Source organism: Phasianus colchicus, chromosome 1, assembly GCF_987193195.1.
Source record: "Phasianus colchicus chromosome 1, bPhaCol1.hap1.1, whole genome shotgun sequence".
Lineage (NCBI taxonomy): Eukaryota > Metazoa > Chordata > Aves > Galliformes > Phasianidae > Phasianus > Phasianus colchicus.
The window spans coordinates 60,881,613-60,902,769 of record NC_143436.1 but is presented as its reverse complement, the minus strand read 5'-3'; the positions used below and the strand labels follow the sequence as shown (position 1 = coordinate 60,902,769).

The following is a 21,157-nucleotide window of genomic DNA, read 5'->3' as shown; positions in this document are numbered from 1 at the left end:
GATTAAGACAGCTCAAGTCCCAAGCACTGAAAACCTGCAGTGAGTTGCTCATGGAGAAGCTTCAGGCCAAGGCTGGTTTCACAAATCATGGGGCAAATGCTTTTGAATAAATGAGTGAAATCGTGCATCCTGGCAGGCATTTCACAGCGAGCAGAAGCACTGAAATTAATCAAACGAGTCATGGATGAGTTGTCTGCTCTGCTGTGGTATGCCGTGTAAGGGAGGAGCGTGCCTTTGCCGAACAGCTCATGAAAGAACAACAGCTGTGACTGATCCAGGACATGGCACAGCAGAGGGGAGCTGTGGGCAGGAGCCCCCTGGCCCTGTGTCACTCTGGTGAGGGGCTGAGAACATCACCAAGGGAGGTGTCATCTGCTTTCCACCAGGACAGAAGGTGCCCAGCACTTTCCGACAGTCAGGACATACAGAAGGCTGCACAGCCCCCATCAGACTTTTCAGGAAGCAACTGGGCTATTTGGCTAAGGAAAAGAGTAATTGGACTTTACCCTGTTTTTTCTATGGCCACAGAAGGTGTCTATGGGGTGAATTTCTGGCATCTTTTCGCTCAGAAATATATATATGGGGAGCCATGTATGTCAGCTTGTCAGTCCACAGCACAAATCTGAGTCTGGGGTTGCAGTAACTGTCCCTGTGAGCAGCTGAAGTGAGCCCGCCCTGCTTCACCCCCTTCCACAGCCATCCAGCAAGAGGGGAGCGTGAAGCTGTGAGCATCAGCTCTACAGATGCCTTTGCCCCCAGCAATGCTTGTAGATCACTATTGGATGCCAGTTTGTTTATCAGCTTAATTAACAAAGACTTCCTCTCCGCAGCGGGTCGCACAGCTGATTTCCCCAGCAGAGGATCTGCCACAGCCCAGGAAGCACATGGTGGCTCTGTCTGAACAGAAGCTCAAGGAGCAGTCCTCTCCTGTCCAGGAGATGCTCAGCATCACAGAGAGGGAAACTCATTTCTAAGGCACTGAAGACATCGCTTTCGTACTCTGAGTTGATTCGCTCTCTCCTTCCTGGAGTGGTTTCTTTTCCTGGACTCTTCCCTTCTCTCCTTCACATGGGACACCCCTGACTCCAGCCAGCTGTCAGAGGGGTCCTCAGAACTGATACTGATGGAGAGGGAAAGAAATGCAAAAAATGAAGTATAATAACAAAAAAGAGCCCCACACACACTCACATAAAAAAACATCAGTTGTGTTGGGAGGAGGAAAGGAAACCACAGAGGTGAGAGAGAGCAGAGAATAAAGGTGCGCAGTAGAAAAGTTAGGGATACAAAAACACAAATGGTGGGGTGTTAGCACAGGAAATAAGCAAGTTGGTTCAGAAGTACATAAGAAGCATGAGGATGACAAAGGGAAGTGTATTGCTACATCACCTATATCCAAGGGAGAGGGTGCCAATAAGGTATCACAGGCTGCAGTGTTAGTGGTGATGGCTTCAGAACAGGAAGAGTGACGTTGGGCAGCGCACTGGGTGCAAACACAGTTATTGATGCTGGATCTCACAGCAGGCTCTGGGTGGAAAGGGGGAGAAAGCTAACTATCCCAGAGGTGTGCTCCCAGTCAGACACACACTGGCCAGTGAACATGTATCTGAGAGTGAAACAGCAGAATCTTTGGTGATTCTCTCAGAGAAATCATGGAGTGAAGGCAAAGACCCAGAGCAGGTTGGTTAAAAATGAGCTGCAGCACAGCAAAGAGAAATGGAACCCTGGAGACTGCACGCCCACAAATTTAACTGCACTGCTGGGGCATTTTATGGAGGAATTAATGAAGGAGTTGATGGGCCTGTTTCTGTGTGCAGAGTAGCTTTGGGGCAAGAGTGGGAGAAGGATTGTGCTGCCTCTGCTCTGCCACCAGTAACTGCTCAGGGGACGTGGCAGGCACAATCGGGCACAATAATCATAAGCTCAGAAGAGATAAAGGGATAATTAATAGCTAAGATGACTTCATTGGCAGCAGACTGTGTCAAATTAAACATTCCCTGTTGCCAGGGTGGTCGTGATTGCAGTGCGATGGCTGGGAGGGATGTCATGGGGATGTGACGTTTGGAGCTCTGTCTCGCAAAGGCTGTTATGTCACGTGTGGCCCAAACACTCAGTGACAAAGCCTACCTGAATGCCTATTGAGATTTCACAAAAGCCAGCAGCAGTATCTCCCCAGACCATTTACCACGGTCCAGGGAACACACACTGGCTTTGGGTCTGCCTTGCAATAGTGCCATATCACAGCACACAGGAGACTTACCATTAAAGAGAATTGCAGGTGCCACAGGCTCCTTTCCCTTGTTCCTCCTTCCAAGTAATTGCTCATCCCCGTGCTGTGTGGAGATAAACTGCCAGTGCTGAAAGAAAGTGGGGAAATCAGGTCTCATCTGTGCAATGCAGTACCTTTTTCCAATTGCTATGGGAACCTTATCTTTTGCAGTCTTATGTGAGTTTAACTGGTGAATTAGCATAGGGGAATTTTTTCCCCGTTTAATTTCCTTTCCTTTAACGTCTAAAAATTGTTGGTGAAATGAACGCTGAAAGTCAAACATCAGAATTTGTACCTCTCTGGGATATTTTCATTTAATCGGAGATGATTTGCTGTAGAAGGTAGAGACAGCTGGCAAGCCTTGTTATTCTTCACTATGAAGGACTGCAGCACCACAGAAGGCATCACTTATTTTATTTTATTTATTAAGGAGCTAAGTGTTGTGTTGCTGCAATGGTCTTGGGAGGAGCTTAAAATCCAGACACTTGCAGCCCTGCCACACGTAAACATTTTGGTATTTTTCCCCTCCTGATAGCAGTACTGCTCACAGTTTGTTGGGGTGAACCACCCTCTACAGCAGGTCCTTATCTATGGCTGGAACAACAGCTCCTGGTGGCCAGCATTGCAAGGCCAAGGCATGTGGCAATGCAATGATGGCTCAGCCTGGTCATCTGGTGAAGCCACCAGCCTCAGGTGTCTATGAGTGCTTGCCCTCCATCAGCCCCAGAGGAGGGCTGTGCACAGGCAGACAGGTTTTGGTAACAACCACCATCAGAATGGCGGCATTGGTTTTGAGGAGGAAATTTGCTTTCTCCAATCAACACAAGTTCAGTAGCAGGACTGTGTCATGGCATCCAGATTCAGATAACAAGGGTTTCTTGTGTGAGCCTTGATAGGATGTTCAACCCCTTGGCTCCCTTAGCCATGTCTTTAAGGTGTAAGATAGTGTCTTGCTGCCAGAGAAGTGGTGGAGGTGTGGCCACTCCTTTTCCTGAGGTCTGAAGGCAGTGCAGTAATCCTAGATAGAAACAAATCACCTTGCAGTTTTGAACACAGGTGTGGAGCTGTGTTACTGCAAATAAACACAATATGAACTGGTTTATCTGTTGCTTATGTATAATCTGATAGCAGTGTCCCAGACCTGTCAGGAAGCAGCATATTTTAACAGTCGGAGGAGGAATTGCTGTCATCACTGAAAGAAATTACAGAATTTCCAGGATCAGGAAGCTCATCCAGACATTCTGGATGGGACTGAGAGAATTGCAGGAAGCTTAAGGGAAAAATCCTTGTGATCTTGTGACGCAAGCACACCCAGCTGGGGTAGACAAGGAAAATACCACCGACGATTATTTGCTGCTATAACCCCCAATGCATGCAGACATAGTTAGAGATCAACTAATGAATGGTTTGTTGAACTCACACAAACATTGCTGCACACATACTAGGCATCTGAGAGGTCTTTATCAGCCTCTAGAGGATGCCCACACTGTGGTCAGATTTGGGTGTCTGTCTGAAGAAAAGCCACCATGGTGCATATGTACCATCAGAAGGGATGTTATGGAAAGGAGGATTTTGTTTTCATGTAGTGGTTGATAAGACGTCAAAACATAATGCATTTGAAGCTGAAATCCAAGGGAAGTTATTAAATGGTCATTCTCTGCTGCTCCTCCCAGTCAAAGGAAAAATACTGTATATGGAAGTGAAGGAAGACATCTGTAAAGCACCTAATTGCCAGTTTTTTTTACCTTTCTGGGGGGAGGTGGTTGTTTTATTTTTCATTAAAAGTTCATTTCCTCTGCCAACCCTCTCCAGCAAGGAAAATCAGGAAAAACTTTTTTTTTTTTTTTTTTTTTTTTTTAATAAAAGAAGACAAAATGTCTTGTATTTTCTTCTTCCTTTTGTCTTTGTTTCTTTCTTTCTCCTTTTTTTTTTTTTTTTTTTTTTTTCCTGTTCTGCTCCCTCCCTCCCAACCCCCTTTCCAGCCTTTCTTCCTTTTCTTCAACAATGGCAGATGGGAAAAAAAAAAAAAAAAAAAAGGGACATGGCAGGTGAAAATTTTTACTAGAGAAAACAAAAAAGCAAAAAAGGTAAAATAGGGGGTAATTGAGTTTTTAAGAGTTATTTGCTGGGCACTGTCATCTAGCCCTCACCAGCCAGAAAGGTTGCGTCCACTCTTGTATTCTTCAAAAAAGCCCCTTCCCAAGTCCTTCTGGCAAGTGTTTTTCCTCGAAGAGAAATTGTGTTGTTCTTGATCCTCATGCAACCAAAGGTGATTCCTGGTCTGGCAGGACTGCAGCCTCCAGCACCTGGGAGAGGAAGGAGAAGCAATGGTGTCTCTCACAAGGCCCTACGACTGCAGCCAGCAGGAACCAGATGAGGACTCCTTATGTCCTGGCCTCAGAAGGCTACAGCTGGGCTCTCTAGGGCTTCTGAGAGAAACTCTCACATTCTTACCTTTGTCTAGCATGAAGTAATACGCATATTTTCTCATTTTCAGGATCTCTTCAACTTTCTTGCAGTCTTCTTTCTCACCACAATTCCACCAGGCAACGGAAGGAGTTGTCCCGCTCTGCTCTGTGCTGTGCAGCCTCACCTCCCACACCTGGTACAGTTTGGAGTGCCACAGTACAAAAAGGACATAAAGTGCTCATGTGTGTTAGGGAAGGGTTCTTCACCAGAGGGCAGTGGGCATGGAACAGGCTCCCCAGGGCAGTGGGCACAGCACTGAGCTGCTGGAGTTCCAGGAGCTGGATTCAATGATCCTTGTGGTTCCCTTCCAACTCAGCATATTCTATAATTCTGGAGAAGCTTGGATCTAAGGCCTCTCCCTGCCCTTAGTAACCATTGTAGTCCTCAGGCAAAGCACAGTGATCTGTAGCTCCTGATGAGATGAAGATGCAGCTATGTGCTCCCTCCATCCCTCAAGAGAAACTGTGCCCACCGTAGACCTAGTGCAGTGGTTAGTTTCATTAACTACCAAGGACTTGGAGCTGCATCTCAATCCTTAGCAAAGTTGTTGATTCTGTCTTGATCCTATGAATGTATTGCACTTTGCTAAGGGCCAGGAGAGGTCAGAGGACTGTAAAACCATTGAACCATGCAATGACTTTGGTGAAGGGAACCTTAAAGATCATCTTGTTCCAACCCTCTGCTGTGGGCAGGGTCGCCAGCCACTAAATCAGTTGGATCAGGAGCTCAGTGCCCCATCCAACCTGGTCTTGAGTGCCTCCACAGATGGGGCATCCACAATCTCCGCGGACAGCCTGTGCTAGCAGCTCACCACCCTGAGTAAAAGTCTTCTTAAAATTTAGCCTAAATCTCCCTTCTTTTAGTTTAAAGCCATTCCTCTTGTCCTGTCACCATCAGACTGTGTTGGTCCCCCTCCTGCTTGTAAGATCCCTTCAAATATTGGAAGGCCATAACGAGGTCTACCCAGAGCCTTCTTTTTTCCAAGCTAAACAAGCCCAATTCCTTCAGGCTTTCTTTGCAGGAGAGGTGCTCCAGCTCTCTGAGCATCTTCATGACTCTCCTCTGAACCTACTCTAGCAGCTCCACATCTTTTCTGAGGTACTGGAGACTCCAGGCTTGGTCACAGTATTCCAGTCAGGGCCTCATGATAACAGAGTGGAGGCGGACAATCCCTTCCCTCACCCTGCTGGCTACTCCTCTTTTGTTGCAGTCCAGGATACAGTTGGCCTGGGCTACAAGCACCTACTGCTGGCTCATGTCCAGCTTCTTGTCCATCAACATCCCCAAGTCCTTTTCCGTAGGGCTGCTCTCAGTAAGTTCTTCTCCCAGTCTGTACTCATGTCTGGGATTGTCTTGACCCCAGTGCAACACCTTGTTTTTGACCTTGTTAAACCTCATCAGATTCTCATGTGCCCACTTTCCAAGTGTGTTCAGATCCCTTTGGATGGTGTTCTTCCCTTCTATTGTATCAACTGCTCCACTTAGCCTGGCGTCATCAGCAAACTTGCTGAGGGTACACTCAATGCCACTGTCTATGTTGTTGATTAAGATGTTGAAGATCACCAGTCCCAAGACAGAACCCTGGGGAACAAGACCAGACTCTACCTGGTCATAGAGCTGTTGACAACAACTCTCTGGCTATGACCATCTAACCAATTCTTTATCCACAAAATATTCCAACCTTCAACTCTTTACTGCAATTTAGAGATAAGGATGTGGAGCATCAGATCATCCTGTTATTCTTTGGTTTATTAGGCTACATGCACTTACGAACAGTTTACCTCGTATTAATTAGCTAAAAGGGTTTGAACAGGATGAGGAGGGATTAATGTTAATCAAATGAGAAGATAATATAAGCTTTCAGAAAGTGAAGATTAAGACATGAGGCCTGAGGGACTAGGGAGATGTGTGCACGCTGCCACTCACTTCCCTCCACAGCACAACAAAAAAGACTTCATTACTGAACATCTTGATGTGGACAAGGGAAAAGAAATATCTCTAACTGTGCTTGGTGGGAGGTGGATTTGTTTTTTTTTTTTTCCCTTTTGTTTTTAAACCTAGAATAAACCCTCCCCTCTTGACTGCTCCTGGGACATCATCCTGGTCTGTTTTGCATGCCTGACCCTCAACTGTCTCTGCACAGGAGGGCACATATTTTTGGAGCTGTCTGTTCTGGTTTGTCAAGCCAGCACATGAAAATCTACGTGGAAAGGGAAAGGATTCCCAGGGAGAAATGCTTTAAGTGTCTGTGCAAAGCCAATTGTGGGCAACTCAGCTTGTCTTGCTTTTGGTGACTTGCCAAGATCACACTGTGAAATGTGGTCTCTTCATTTTTTTCTTCTTTTTTGAAAGAATTCTGTGGAGCAATTTCCATCCCAGCCTGGTTTATGGCCAGGGTAGGGAATGTCTCCTCATCACAGTCTAGAATGGTTGTACGGGACAGGAGATGGACTCATTCTCATTCTTTATTTGCCAGTAGCCAGCAGACTTTTCTAACACTGTCAAGTGTAAGGCCGTTGTTGTACCATGGTGTGGGTAATGGTTCTCTGGAGACAGAGGAGTGATGAAGGGCAATCTTCTACCTCTCTCAAGCTTGCATTTAACAGTAGATGAAACCAGCTTCTTTTTCACATGGAGAAATAAACCCATTCTCCCAAACAAAAAAAGCAACCTGTCACTTTCCCACAAACTGGAGAAGGGCCATAAACACCTCATCCTAAGCAAGCATCCCTCCAGTGTACGAAGTTCTCTGGCCTTGAGGTAAGGATGCCCTGAGAGCTGGAGCTTGGTATTTCTCCACCAGAATCTCTGGGACCAGAGGGATTTGTGCTGGGACACTACAAGCAATGTGCAGGCATGCTGATTAATGTCAGAAAACTGTGTAACCTCTCCACGATGGCAGAATGCAGCCTGACAATGGGAACTGGCTCAGTGCTGAGGTTTAATCCCATAACTTTGGGGAGAATGTACTCATATTGCCCTAGTTTTCTGTGTTACACTTTTGGATGAGGCACGAGTCCCCCAGATGGATTGTGAGATGGTGGCTCCCATTGGCACTGGTGCAATGCAGATGTCACTCCTGTTACGGGAACAGCAATAGAGTCCTCTCTCCCATGCCATCATACAGCCCTGCCCCATGGGCATCTGTCCTGCTGCCAGAACTGGGCTGGCTGCTCTCCTAGGGCTCAGCTTTAAACCTGCTGCCAGCAATGGTGTAAGATACTAGACAAGTGAAACTGCAACCCAATGACAGCCCTCGGTCATTGTGCCCCATGAACCTCCTCGCCCAGGAGCCCAAACATGGCAGTGCATGCCTCCAGTTTCAGGCTTGTCTAGCTTTTGTCAGAGCCTGTGAGTGCAGGGTGCTTAAGCAATGCTTTGAGAAAATGTTGATTATGCAGTGACAAGATGGGACAATGCCAGGAATTTTATTTTTAATTTATTTCATTTGGTGAATTACCTGCTCCAGCCAAGTAGACACAGATTTTAAAAGTTATTTACTGCCTGAAGTTTTATATATTTTCCATAACATAATTTTCTGTATGAACCAAAAGACTCTCACCCCAGACTCTTCTGCAGGTCAAGATGGGGGACATTTCCCTTGTAATTGGAGGTGGGAGAGCTCAGTCTCACTCTGCTGCTTCCCAGGTCTTTGTTCAGTAGGGGCAAGGCTTTATTTATAATGGCCGGGGGTTGCCTGCTCCAAACACTTCTCCCCTCCAGTTCCTCTTGTTCATCCCATTTTATTGACCCAAATAGGGGTGTCAGCAGCACCTTCGGGTTGTTCTGGCCAGAGTCCCTTGGCCAGGCTGACGTATGTACAACCCATCGAGCGACGGCAAAGCAATTTCCTACCATCCAATTCTATTGATAGGAGCAAGTCCCCCAGGGGATTAAATATATGATTACCGCAAACAAAGGATCACTTTGTGTGTGTGCATCATGTGGGCAAGCAGCAGAAAGGCAGGAAGTGCTTTCCCTCACCCATGCCTGCACTTCTCTGTCCCTCCCGCTTGCACGTGTCAACTCTGCCTTGCACATGGGCGTGTGCATTGACCCTTCTCTTACTGCGTACATGAGGTTGCATCTGCAGAGCACTTTACAGAGGAGACTGGCCTTGGCTTTTCCCATGCTGGAGACTATCTTGGTACTTTCTCTTCTCCTTATTCACTGACAGTTTGCTCCAATAACCAGTCCTGGAAGGGCTCACCCTATAGAGAAAAGCAGGAACTTCTCCCATGAACATTTCAACACATTTTTCTTGAAATACTCTGGTATTTCGATGACTAAACTTCTTTGTGGCCAAAGAATTTGTGGCCAATTTGTGAGCCATGAATACAATGCTTTCCAAAATATCCTGAATGCTCTCCCTCTTCTCCTTCACATACTACAGACCTGGATCCTCCAGGGGAGACGTGTGCACGTCCCAACACTAGCTATGGTTTTTCATCTTCTCTCATCTCTCCTGCTCTTCTTCTTTCTGAGGATCCTCTGCTTACCACAAGGCTATCTGTGGTTGGCACTGGTTATCCTGTCTTTGTTGTCTTTTTTCCTTGGCTTGCATCTCATACCCAAATCTGCCCTCTTTCTTCTCTATGCTGAACACAGCAGCTCAAGTACTCCAAAACATGGCTTCTTCTCCCTGTGAGAGTTGCTGTATGGTTGTAATAGGAAGTGACAGAAACTCTACCAGTATAACTGCACTTCTGCTGATTTAAAACATCCACCTCAGAGCTTTTATCAGCATAAGCCTCTTAAAAAAGAGGGGGAAAAAAAACAACCATCCACTCTCCTGGCAGAGCTATGCCAGTGATGTAACTGGACCTAAGGGTGCATTTACTTTAAAGTTAGGTGGCTTAACACAGTATGTGATTTCAGTTAAATCTTCCAAAGCGTGTGTGGACACTTCTATTTATGTCCTGTTCATGCTGATTTTAATTTATATTAAGTCCATCAGGATCATGTCTAAGCTAAGTTGAACACAGGTTACATTTCACACTGCTTTGGGATGGATTAGAAGGACTAGAGCTAAATCATTGCTGTCCCTTCTGGGAGCAGTTTCACTGGTAGAAATATGTTTTTGTACTTTAAATACATTTAGCAAAACAGCCTGCAGACATAGACATGCTTGCATCAAGATGACTGCATCCAAGTATCACTTAAATGATCTTTAAACTGTAATAATCCTGTTCGCAAAGTGGGCTACTCTTGTTTAATTTAGTCTAACTCCTTCTGCCCATGGATAGGTGCTGTAGTGCTGACAGAAGTCCTTTATCCCTGCAGAAATCCCATGGTTGGTGTTTGTTTTAGCTTTCTTTTGGTTTCTGGAGCCTGGTGCCCCTTGTCACTGCTTGCCAAGAAGAGCACAGCACAGATATATCAGAAACCTGAGTCTCCGCAGGTATAAAATCTTCACCTGAAACCCAGGCACATTGGATATCTGCTCTGGGAACTCCTGCTTTTAGAACATCTCTGGGGAGAACTGAAAACTCACAGCCAGGTGGCATACCCTTGCCACTGCTTAGAGATGAACAGCAAGCATCTCAGGATCTCATTAAACCTTTTGCTGCTGGTGGCCACAAAGGACCGTAGGAAAGATAATGCAGATCCAGCTTCAGCCAGCAAGAAGTTAAACTTGTGCCACAATGTGATGGCGTGCCTATCAGCATCATCAGGCTGGGCTGCCCTCTGGTATTGGCCATCTTCATGTGTCACCTCCAGCTTGGCTGTGTCAGGGAAGGAAACATTACGGCAGTGCTGAGGTCTGAGCTTGGTGCTGTGTTTTAGCAGTTAACAAAGCCAAAGGTGTCCGACCCCTGTGAAGCAATGTTTACCTTCTCTGAAGAACTTCCCTGTGTACAGATATTAATTCCTATCATGTGGAAAAATTGGTGACATACTGAGGTATCCCACTGGAGGTGAAGACTACTCATCCAAAGGATGAGCAGGGAAAATGCCACTGTGACCTTTTCAAATAAATAGATTTTCTTTTAGTAACCTAATATCCCCCTCCCTCCCATAACCTGCTAAACTGCTCTTCTTCATTTTGTGTTGGAGGACACTTGGTCCTCCAGGTCTCACCTGAGATCTAAAAGTTCAGTGGCAACAAATTTTTAGTGGAGGAAGTTTTTCTTCCAGTTTTTTCTAGACTACATGAATTAAGATGATATGGACAGGACAAATAAGTGAAAAAACATTGAGCTTAAAAGAACCTGGTTGTTTCACAGCTGCTAAGTCTTACTGACAGGATTTCCAGTTGACATTTTCTTGCTGGTTCCCTGTGTTCCCATAGTTTTCCAGGGGAAAAAAAATGCATTGGTGAGTCCAGAACAAATATGCTCCAACCTAATCTGTTTTCCTTTTGCAGGTCACTTTTAATCTCCACTGGGTGTAAATTCCTTTTGTTTTGTTGTATGTATTTTCAGTTTTGTTCTTACTATATTTCTTCTTACTATATTTCTTCTTTGTTGTTGTTGTTGTTCCACCATGTTCTTCTTTGTTTGTGCTGCAGGCAATGGAAATGATTTAAAAATGCCTGGTTTTGAAACAAGCGATTTCCAGACAAAATTACTCCCAAGGCCTCCTAGCATCTGCAGGGACAAGTGGCATAAATGTACTTTTAAGATCAGTGGGTGAAAGCAGTTGCAAATAACAGCACTAACTGTGGAAAGTACTGGAAATGTTTCTGTGGGAAGGACGTTTCCAAGAGGCCATATGTCCAAGGAGCATGGCCTGTGAGGAACTACGGACATATGTGGCAAGTCTTTCCTCTGGGCCATAGGACTGATCAATCTCAGCTTCACAGGGAGATCAGAGGGTGCCCAAGATCAGAGGGAACCCCAGTCCTTGTAGCTTTCCTGTGGAGAAAAGGGCAGCAAGGCTGAGAGGTCACACAGCCAAATATGAACAGATGAGCTAATGAAACAGCTCTAGACCCTACCAGGTGAGTTCTAATCAGTCCATCTGTGTTGAGAGTTCTGTATAGCATTTGCAAGTGGAAGATGAGAAGACAGTGCAGGAATTTCTGAGCTTTACCCACCCTGGTCTTAGATATTTTCCCTATCTGTACCCTGCTGACCAGTGATTGAGCAAGGATGGCTTGGGTACCAGGTAGAGAGACACTGAGCACAGCCTGCCCAGTGTGGGAGGAAGAATGCTGACCAGCCTGGCCCCAGTGCTGGCTGTCAGAGTTACTGAAGATGTGGAGGCTGTGCTTTAAAGTGAGCTCCCAAATACAATGGCTGCCAGATCTGCCGTGATTGCTAGCCTTGCTTCCCTTGGAACTGGTGGGCTGGGGGCCTTGGTCAGAGCCAGGCAGCAGCTAACAGATGGCAACAGCTCTTTTCAGAGAGTGCAGCTCTCTTCCTCTTTGCAAATTATCCTTGAGTGATTATACCTCTGCTTATTTTACAATGATTGTGCTAATGATTTTTGCAAACGAATTTTAAACTAAGAGATGGCTAGCCTGATTATTTGGCTGCTTTTCCTGCTGTCATCGCATCCAATATCTGTTATTCAGAAAACACTCTTTGCACTTGTGTTTACTCACCCAGATTATACGGTGGGGTTGGGCTCTTTTGCTGGATAACTCCCAAAGCCTCCAAAAGCTTTGGAGGTGGCAGCCCAAACGCTTCAAACACAAATACTCAAGCCAGCGAGTATTTGTCTGAGTACCTGCCAAGCTCTCATTTTCTGTGAACATGCTGGTGAATCAAAATCTAGTCTCATGAATGTTTATGGACAACAACCAAGAAAACAACTCCAAATCCCATCCTTCCAAACAAATTCTACTTCTCTTCTAAGGCACATTCCCAAATTCATTTGAGCTCACCTGCCCGTGACTAGTTCTAACCAAGTATAAAATATCCCTGGCCTCTTCTGTTAGTCCCACTTCCCTTTCTCCTGGAAAGAAAAGCCTTGCTTGTTTCAGGCTGAGAGAAACTCTTGTTCCCCTGTGCCTTTGATACTGACTGCTTGTTTCTGCCTCTAACTCACATGGCTAACGTTTTGCAGAAAACATGTGTTGCTTTCAAATGCATTTTTTATCCCTTCAGTGGAAATGGCTGCTTTGTGCAGTGGTGTATGAGGTGTGGAAATGGTTTGTCGTGTTTCCAGTGAAAGCGTTGCATGTCTTTGCCTACAGTACCTCATGTTTGCAATTGAGCTGCTCAGGTGGTCTTCAGTCAGGGCTGCATGGTTCCCTGAGGTCTGCACCCACCCTGCAAGCAAGCTGCTATGAATTCTCTCTCTCCTTTTTTTTCAAAAGGTGTCACATCAATTATGGGGCTTGAGGAGAGGTTGATGACCAAGAGGGAAGTGTCATTTTTGCAGAAATGCACTGCAGTTTGCTTGTACCCTCCCAGTGCCTTGGGAAGGACTGCACTGGTGCAGTTGTACTTGCAGGATAAGCAGCTCCTCCCACATGCAACCAGTCTAAAACATGTGGCTCCTTCCTTGACCCAGTGGTGAGTACATTCCAATAGATAAATGTCCCTCACCCTCTGCCCCCCCCTTTCAACACCTTAAATCCTGACCTGCCATTAGCAAGACAACTGGCTGGTGAAAGCTTGGTGAATCCTGACCTGCCCTGTCCCCTTCATGGGGCTGCACTGTTGCAAACCTGGCCGTGCTGGGGAAGGGCTGTAGGAAAGAAGAGGAAGCTCACAAATGGACACCCATCCTCCCCAAAATTTTCGGCACCAGGCCCTTGGCCAGCACTCCTGCCCATGCCCTTGGAGCCTCATCTCTCCCACCACTGTGTATTTTTCCAGTGGCTCTGGGTACCCCCCCCGCCCACGACATGCTGGGTGTTGATTTGACTGGACGTGAGCGCAAAGCTCATTAAGGGCTCATCAATACTGGTGATGAGGAGCTGTATGGGGTGAGGCTCATAGCTCCCCTCTGTGCAAGGGAGCAAGTCAGAACGTGCCTCCCTGGATCGGATCTTTGGGAGCAGCCCTACAAGCCACGAGCACCCAGCGGGTAGCCTGAGGTAGGTGGGACAGCAGAGCCTGGACATGGGGATGGGAGTTTGGGGATCAGAGAAAGGAGTCTGTCTGTGCATGAGCATCCTTGGGGAAGGGTGGCAGCAGGCACTGAGCTCTCCTCCATCCCCCTTAGTTGGATGTGGGGCAAATGAGACAAAAGCACCTCGAGGATATGGCAGGATGAAAGATGGAGTGTGCCTCCCTGTAGGTGCTATAGAGGTGAGCAAAGAGGGGTAGACCCATCTGCCTAGCACTCTGTCGGTGCAGCATGAAGCAGGCAGGCTGCCAAAAGTGGGGGCAGAAGTTGCCAGTATAATGGCCTCAGCTGCACCACTGCTATGCCTAAATTTCTTCTGCCAATTGCCATTCCAGTTGTGATGTTCTCCTGGTCAGGAAAGGCAGCAGTCACTGGGAAGGCAGCATCCTTCCTCACAGCCATTAGTACACAGAGCCAACTGGATCTCCCTTGGTTCCAATGGGCCTCTGACCCACTGAGGAGATGTAGTGAGTAAATTCTGGAACAGCAGCCAGGTGGAATCCTGGGGAAGTTTCCCAGGGAGTGGGGGTCTCCACTGGCAGGAAAAAGCTGCGGCTTAGCCACCAAGGGTTCCACTGTTGGCTGGTGACCTTGCTGTGATTTTGCTGATTTCTGGTGGACATCTCCAGTGCATTTTATCTTGGTTGTCTTCCCTATATTTCCATCACTCTAAGAGAAGCTCTGACATTGCTTGGGATGCAGAGGAGAAAAACAATCAAATCCAAACTAGCAAAGGCTTTAATTTTCTTCTTGAGAAAATTAATGGCGGCAAGGAACAAATGACAAACACCTTATATAGGGACTCCCTAAGGTGCCAACAGCAAGTGACCACCATGCCTGCCCCTGCAGTCCCTAGCCTTGGAGATGATGGTACAGTAAATGCTGGCCTGGATGGCTCTTTTGGAGACTTGATGCTGTTCCTGACTGCTGCTACTATAGTTCTCCTGCCTTCACCTATCTCCCCTCCATATGCTGAGTGTGTTAGTGGAGGCTTTTGAGGCAGGGCAGGGTTTTTACCTGCTTGCCCTACACCAGGAGTAGCAGGTGCCTCCCATCTAGAGGGGTAGTGACCAGACCCTTATTCCTTGGCCACACAAGAAGAGGGGAGACCATTCTCTTGATACACTAGAAATGAGAGGCAGCATCTAGTCACCCTCACATGTTTCTACTCTTTGTCATTTTTTTAATTCATTTTTTCAAATTCATTTTTTCATTAAGTTGTGACAATTAAATCCAAGGTGACCTTCTCAAGTGAAGCTCAGCAATTCCTGCTGCAAGATCAATTTCACCCAGATCTCTGTTCAATGACTTCATTAAAATAAAAAGAAAGGAAAACCAAAAATAATATCAATTCCACTGCAGCAAATAACCACTGGCATTACTTGAAATGTCTCTAGAGATTTAGTAAATCCAGCTTTATTTGTATAAAGTTATTTCCCCCCTCCTGCACAAGATACCCATGTCTTTTGTGCAATACTTGACAATCCTGGTGAGATGGGGAAACGCTTATCTGAAGGCTGTGGTCCCACTGAGGTACTTCTCTCTCTGTTGCTTCATTTCAGGATCCACCCGCTCCCCAGCATCTTCATCAGTGCTCCTACCTTGCTTCCACACTCTTGGGGGCTGCCCCCTCTTCTCTGTCCCCATGCTGGTGCCTGATACCCAGCTGGGCATCTCTGGGCCCGATCTGCATCCCTTTCTCATAGAAACGCTCATTCGTATCTCTTTCCTCCCTCTAGTCTCTCATTCTCAAGGAACTTGATGTCTTTGGGAATCATGCTCCTTTATTACAGAGGAAAAGGATCTGGGAATGTTATTGGTCAGCTGATTGAACATGAGCCAGCAGTGTGCCCAGGTGGCCAAGGAGTTCCATGGCATCCTGGCTTGTTTCAGAAATAGCACAGCCAGCAGGAGCGGGGAAGTGATTGTCTCCCTGTACTCAGCACTAGGGGGGCTTCATCTCAAGTGCTGTTCACTTTGAGGCCCCACACTACAAAAAAGGCACTGAGGCCCTGGAGCACATCCAGAGAAGGCAATGGAGCTGTGATGGATCTGGAGAACAGGTCTTATGAGGTACAGCTGAGGAAACAGAGATTGTTCAATCTGGAGAAAAGGAGTTTGGGGGAGACCTCATTGCTCTCTACAATGACCTGAAAGGAGGTTGTGGTGAGGTGGGTGTCAGCCTCTTCTCTCAGGTAACAACAATAAGATGAAAGGGAATGGCCTCAAGTTGCACCAGGGGAAGCTCAGGTTGGGTATTGGGAAACATTTCTTTCAGAAAGAGTGGTTCAGCATTGGCACAAGCTGCTCAGGGAGGCAGGGGAGTCACCATTCCTGGAGGTGTTCAAGAACTCTGTGGATGTGGCACTAAAGGACGTGGTCAGCGGGTAGGGGGCAGATGGGCTGGTGTTGACCTAAATGATCTTATTGGTCTTTTCCATCCTTAATGATTCTATGACTGTATGATTCTATGATCAGGTACACATGAATATTGACAGTGAGCTCAAAAAGTGATGGGAGCTGAGAACTTTTGTGCAAGAAAGCTGGGCTAAGAATGTCTGAATTGCCTTAGGCACAGCAAAAGAAAAATGTTGCAAAAATGAATAAACTTCCAGTATTGTGAAGCTTTGCGTGTTTGAAGTATTGTGGCATCCCAGAGTGCCAGTTTGCACTGTGTAAGAAAAGGAAAATGCTTCTTAATTTGATCAGCACATTTTAAATGGACAGAAATAGGCCTTTAATCTTTTTAGCGCACTAGTTTCACTGAGGAGGATGGAGGCAGGGACGCCCTTAAGCCAACTGTTCATCTTTTCCAATCTGGAAGCCTGTGGGGGCTGGAAGAGCTGCTTGCTGCCTTCTGGGAGGCTGCTGCAGGAGTGAGTATGGCATGGCCCGGCTCTGGCTGTGGGATCCAGGCTGGGCCAGCATAGCTGCAGGAGTGGGATTCCCCACAAGGCACAGGCCTCAGGCAGATGCACTCATTTCCTCCTCATGGCTGTGAGAGGATCCTCAAGTAGGATTGCTAACACTGCTCTGTGCTGATAGGGGAAAGTGCGCTGTTTGTGTTGTTCAACTGCTTTTATAAACTAAGGCAAAAAAAAAAAACACAAACCCACACTTTGCTTAGAAGTGCCATCTGAGGTGAGAGCAGTGAAGTAGGGGCTGTGACGGGGAGCAGGCTCTGACCCTGCTTCCCCTGCAGGAAGAGGAGCCCAAGGAGACTTAAGTGGGCATCCAGAGTGGGGGAGGAGGCTGGAACAGCTGACCCAGTTCTTTCTGCTCACATAATGCAAAAATTAAGGTGTTGCTTGACAAAGTCACCAGGCAGCAAGCAGGAGCCAAAGCTGGCAGCCCAGTGGTTCTTTAGATGCTTTTCAGGGCTATAAGGGACTCCCACTGCTCTCCCAGAACCAGGGCCAAGGGATCTGACATGTATTTTATCTTTCACTGACATCCTGCTTGTTCAATCCCTTCTGCTTGTTCCATGGCTTCAGAAACATGACCCAAGATCCCGCCGCCCCTCTCCTTATCTGGACAGGGTCACAGTGTGGTAACAACCAGACCTTGCTAACAATGCTGTTGAGAGCACCTTGGGTCATAGGCAGCTGCAGGCAGAGGAGGGAGACTAGGCAACAGCCATGGGTCTGACTTGGACATCAACAACACAAATCTTGTGCAGGAGAGTGGGAAAGAAGGGTGGAGGACTGCTGGTCTTCCTGTAGAGCTGCTTTATTCTCTTATCATGCCCTCCATCAGTGCTGACTTCTCTGTAAACAGCAATTAACACTTTTTGGGGGGAAGGTTTCTGATGAGCTGGAGCATCTTTGTGTTTCTCAAATCTGGGAGAACCCAGTCAGCATCCTGGCAGCATCTGAGGCTGGTACAGATCACATTGCCATCCTGCTCTCCTGCACTCTCTCCTGCTATTTTCCATGTGACAAGAGGAACAGGAGAAACTGCTCTGTCCCTCACTGGTGCCCAGAGCAAGAAAGGGATGTGATCTTCCCCAGGGGCAGACTACTTATGCAGGAGGCACTGGGGCATGCTGAAAGTGTTTTACTTTTCATGCAAGCATCTTATGACACAAACAGCTCAACAGTCTAGCCTTGAGAATTTTGGCCAAACCCAGTTGCAAAGCCCCCGCTGTGCCACCTCTTGGTGCTCACCCAACCATAAACTGGTATTTGACCTCAGAGCCCAGTAGATCCAATCTGTAGATCTGTCTCTTGCCCCCAGAACATCTCTGTCACCCACAGCTTTTAGAGATGCAGGAAGCTCAAGCATATGCTGCTGCTGCAGCCAGCCAAAAATCAGCGCAGAGCCTTCTGTGGCCTGATCAGCTGGTCACAGCTTCAAACACGAAGCAAGAGCCCTGGGGCTACTTGGCTGTCATTAAAATGGTGTGGATGGAAGGAAAAGTTTAATTGACTGAACAACAGCCCGCACTATGTAATTAAACTAATTGTGGCTCTACCTGCACAGGTCAAAAGTGATTTGCGTGGCTGTTACAGCTCTGACAAAGAAGAGGTGGGGAGGTGCTATAGCATTTTTTTTTCCGACACGTTTCCACAAGTAATTTTGCTGTTTCATTTCAGGCAATTTTACGCCATTGAAATTTTTGTTTCTGTCAGATTTGAGGAGACTGTTAATATTTCACACCAAAGCAGGGGAAAGTGAAAAGGTCACCATTGTTAGCAGTTTTAGGCTGCAGCATTTCAAGTGGAGGTAATACATTTTCAGGGCTATTTTCTTATTTTTGGAGAAACTCCTCAAAAAGGAGGCAGAGGACTATTTTCCAGAAGGCTCTGCAGCCTGGCTTTGCACTCACAAGAGACTATGCAATTGTTTCTGTCAACCTGAACAACAGAAGACCAGGCCTTCTGCATGCCACTGTGAAACTCAAATTACTGCTTCATTGCTAGGGATTTCTGACCCCTGGTTTTAGTGGCTATTTTGAAAGTCTTGGCTTCAGTTCATGATGTGTTTAGAAGAAGCTGAACAAGAAATCTGCTGCAGTGTCGTGTTTAAACACTTTGACCTTGTTTTCAAGGCCTTGCCAAGCACAGCCCACCTCCAGCTGGTAACTTCGCTCTTATTGATTATCATTCTCAGTCCTTCGGGCTTTTTGCTGTGCCCAAAGCACCATGCACTTTTCAGAACAAATAATGTGACATGACAGAGCTGCTGTGCCCACACTGATTTCTCCAGGCTGTCAACACAGCCTTGTGTTTGGAATGGAAGAGACCATGTGGTCAAGCAGAGTACTTGGTGCATTTTGTCCTGATAGGACTGCTTGACCAGTACATGAACTTGTGTTCAAACAGAGAAGTCAAACACTGCACCTGGGAGCAGATGATGCCAGGATTATTCCTGACCAGATCTGTATGTCCTGGCAAGGGACATGTGGACCTTGCCACCATGATTGTAGGGCAGATCTCAGGGACGCTGCAGCTCTGCAGGCACCAGACTGCTCTTCTCAGCACACTCTGAGTCTCAACTGAAATTGCTTTTTAAGACTTCTGTGCTTTATTTGAAATGTTTGGTGAGACACTTGAGAACAGATGCATGGGAAATGCAGAGATGGTCTCCTCAGCCTCTTTTCCCAGGTCACAGTGATAGGAAAAGAGGAAATGCTTTTCAGTTGCACCAGGGGAGGTTCAGATCAGTATTAGGAAAAAATTCTTCTCAGAAACAGGTGAGGCACTGGAACAGGCTGCCCAATGAGGTGGTGCCACCGACCCTGGAGGTGTTCAAGAAATACGCGGATGGGGCACTGAAGGACATGATTTAGTGGGCTTAGTGTTTTCCAACCTTAATGATTCTATGATCCTATGGTCATCCACAGCCTGGAGGCTATTCAGAGCTTTCTCAAGAGAGATTACTTATCCCACTGCTCGTATCCCTCACTGAGTAATGTGCTCAGTGGCGAGGGAAGAATGGAAAAGGATGTGCCCCAGGGCTAAATGTCTTTCTGACAGATGTATCTCTGACAGATGTCTGATGGAAGAAAAATCCATCAGACTCGATTAAACCTCAAAACACAGGTGCAAAACCTGGCTCGGGAAGCTGGATATAGAGAGACATCACTCCAAGCTTCTTGTTGTCCTCTATTTTTTGTCTAATCATCCACTACTGTAAGATACAGGACAGTAGGTAGGAAGGACCTTCAGTGGGTTCAGTTTTCATGATGTCCCTTGGCTATCAGAAAACATACATAAATCTAGTTAAAGCTGGCAGAATTTGTTTTACTTGAGCTGGAGATGATGGAAACTCACTTCTCAGGGTAGAAGAAACTGCCAATATGGTTTGTTGCTCCTTTATCATCCTAACCTCTAGCACATGAAATACAGAGTGTTATCACCTACGTACAGTATTGCTACTGAGCTGCGGCAGCAAGAACAGATGAAAAGAGCACAGAGAGAGCAGGATATATATATATTAAGATAACAGCTTACCTACTGTTTTTTGTCTCAGGAAAAAAAAAAAGTCAAAATGGTTTCTGCTGAGCCTAATTTGTTATGTCTCCAGGCATAGCTAATTATCCTGACTTAGCCCAGCTCTGAATTCTTCCCAGGGGTTTTGGTGCTATTTCTTCTGTTTTGATTTATAAATTGTCTTTATTTTACTTTCCTCCTACATGCTCCGTATAATCTTTTTACTCCTTGCCTTACTGAGGAGCTGGGAGTTGGTGTGACAGTGCTATTACGAAGTGTAAGACGGAAAAGGAAATCCATTAGCCACTGTGCTGGGTGTCCAGAAATGCTTTCTTCTGGCATCTGCGTCATGGGCTATTTGAAACTGTCTCTTCTCCCCATGAGGCACCTGTGTGCTGTCACTTACTGCTGGGCTTACCTGCAACCACCCTTGAGCTAAAGGAGCCATGTATCTCCAGGCTGGCTTTGAAACTCAGAGGGCTTTGGTTACAGCTTTTATCCTACAGCTAGGAGTACTCTCTTGATGTAGCAGAATGAATTATAGTGGAATGAATTACAGTTATTTTCTTTGTAATTGGCATAGTTTTTCTAACCTCCATAACAAATTCTGTAGAGGAAGGAAATCCATTTGCTGTAGTCATGGAGTAAATAGAAGATGATGCTGTCATTTAGCTTGGGCTTGGGAGGGTGTTAAAAAAATTTTAGAAACTCCAGGGCAAATGGGTACTGTTTGCTTAGGCAATGAGGCTAGCAAGAATAAGAGGCTCAAGTAGGGACAGTTTTAACTGCTAGGTCATGCCACCTCCTCATAGCATTGCTTTGTTTCCTGATATATCCACTTTATGTTTATTTCTGATTTGTGCATCTGGGAATGTATTTGTCAACAAACTTCTCTGGCAGACTGCAACACTGGTCACAGTGATGGCCCCTGGTGGAGGTTTAAATTCACATTTCCAGATAATGG

The 21,157-nt window shown here is 46.4% G+C and overlaps 1 protein-coding gene across 3 annotated transcripts in view; it reads left to right on the top strand.

Moving 5' to 3' along the window:
- Window positions 1-4,072, top strand: part of SLC6A12 (solute carrier family 6 member 12) — a 37,716-nt gene extending 33,644 nt beyond the window's left edge. For 2 of the 3 annotated variants that reach the window (XM_090144970.1, XM_090144972.1), the window contains exon 15: window positions 831-4,072. In XM_090144970.1, the coding sequence (XP_090001096.1) occupies window positions 831-974 (144 nt within the window). In that variant the 3' untranslated portion in view covers window positions 975-4,072. The remainder of the gene's footprint in view (window positions 1-830) is intronic. The other variant, XM_031589855.2, reaches the window with a different exon arrangement.
- Window positions 4,073-21,157: the final 17,085 nt, after the last annotated feature.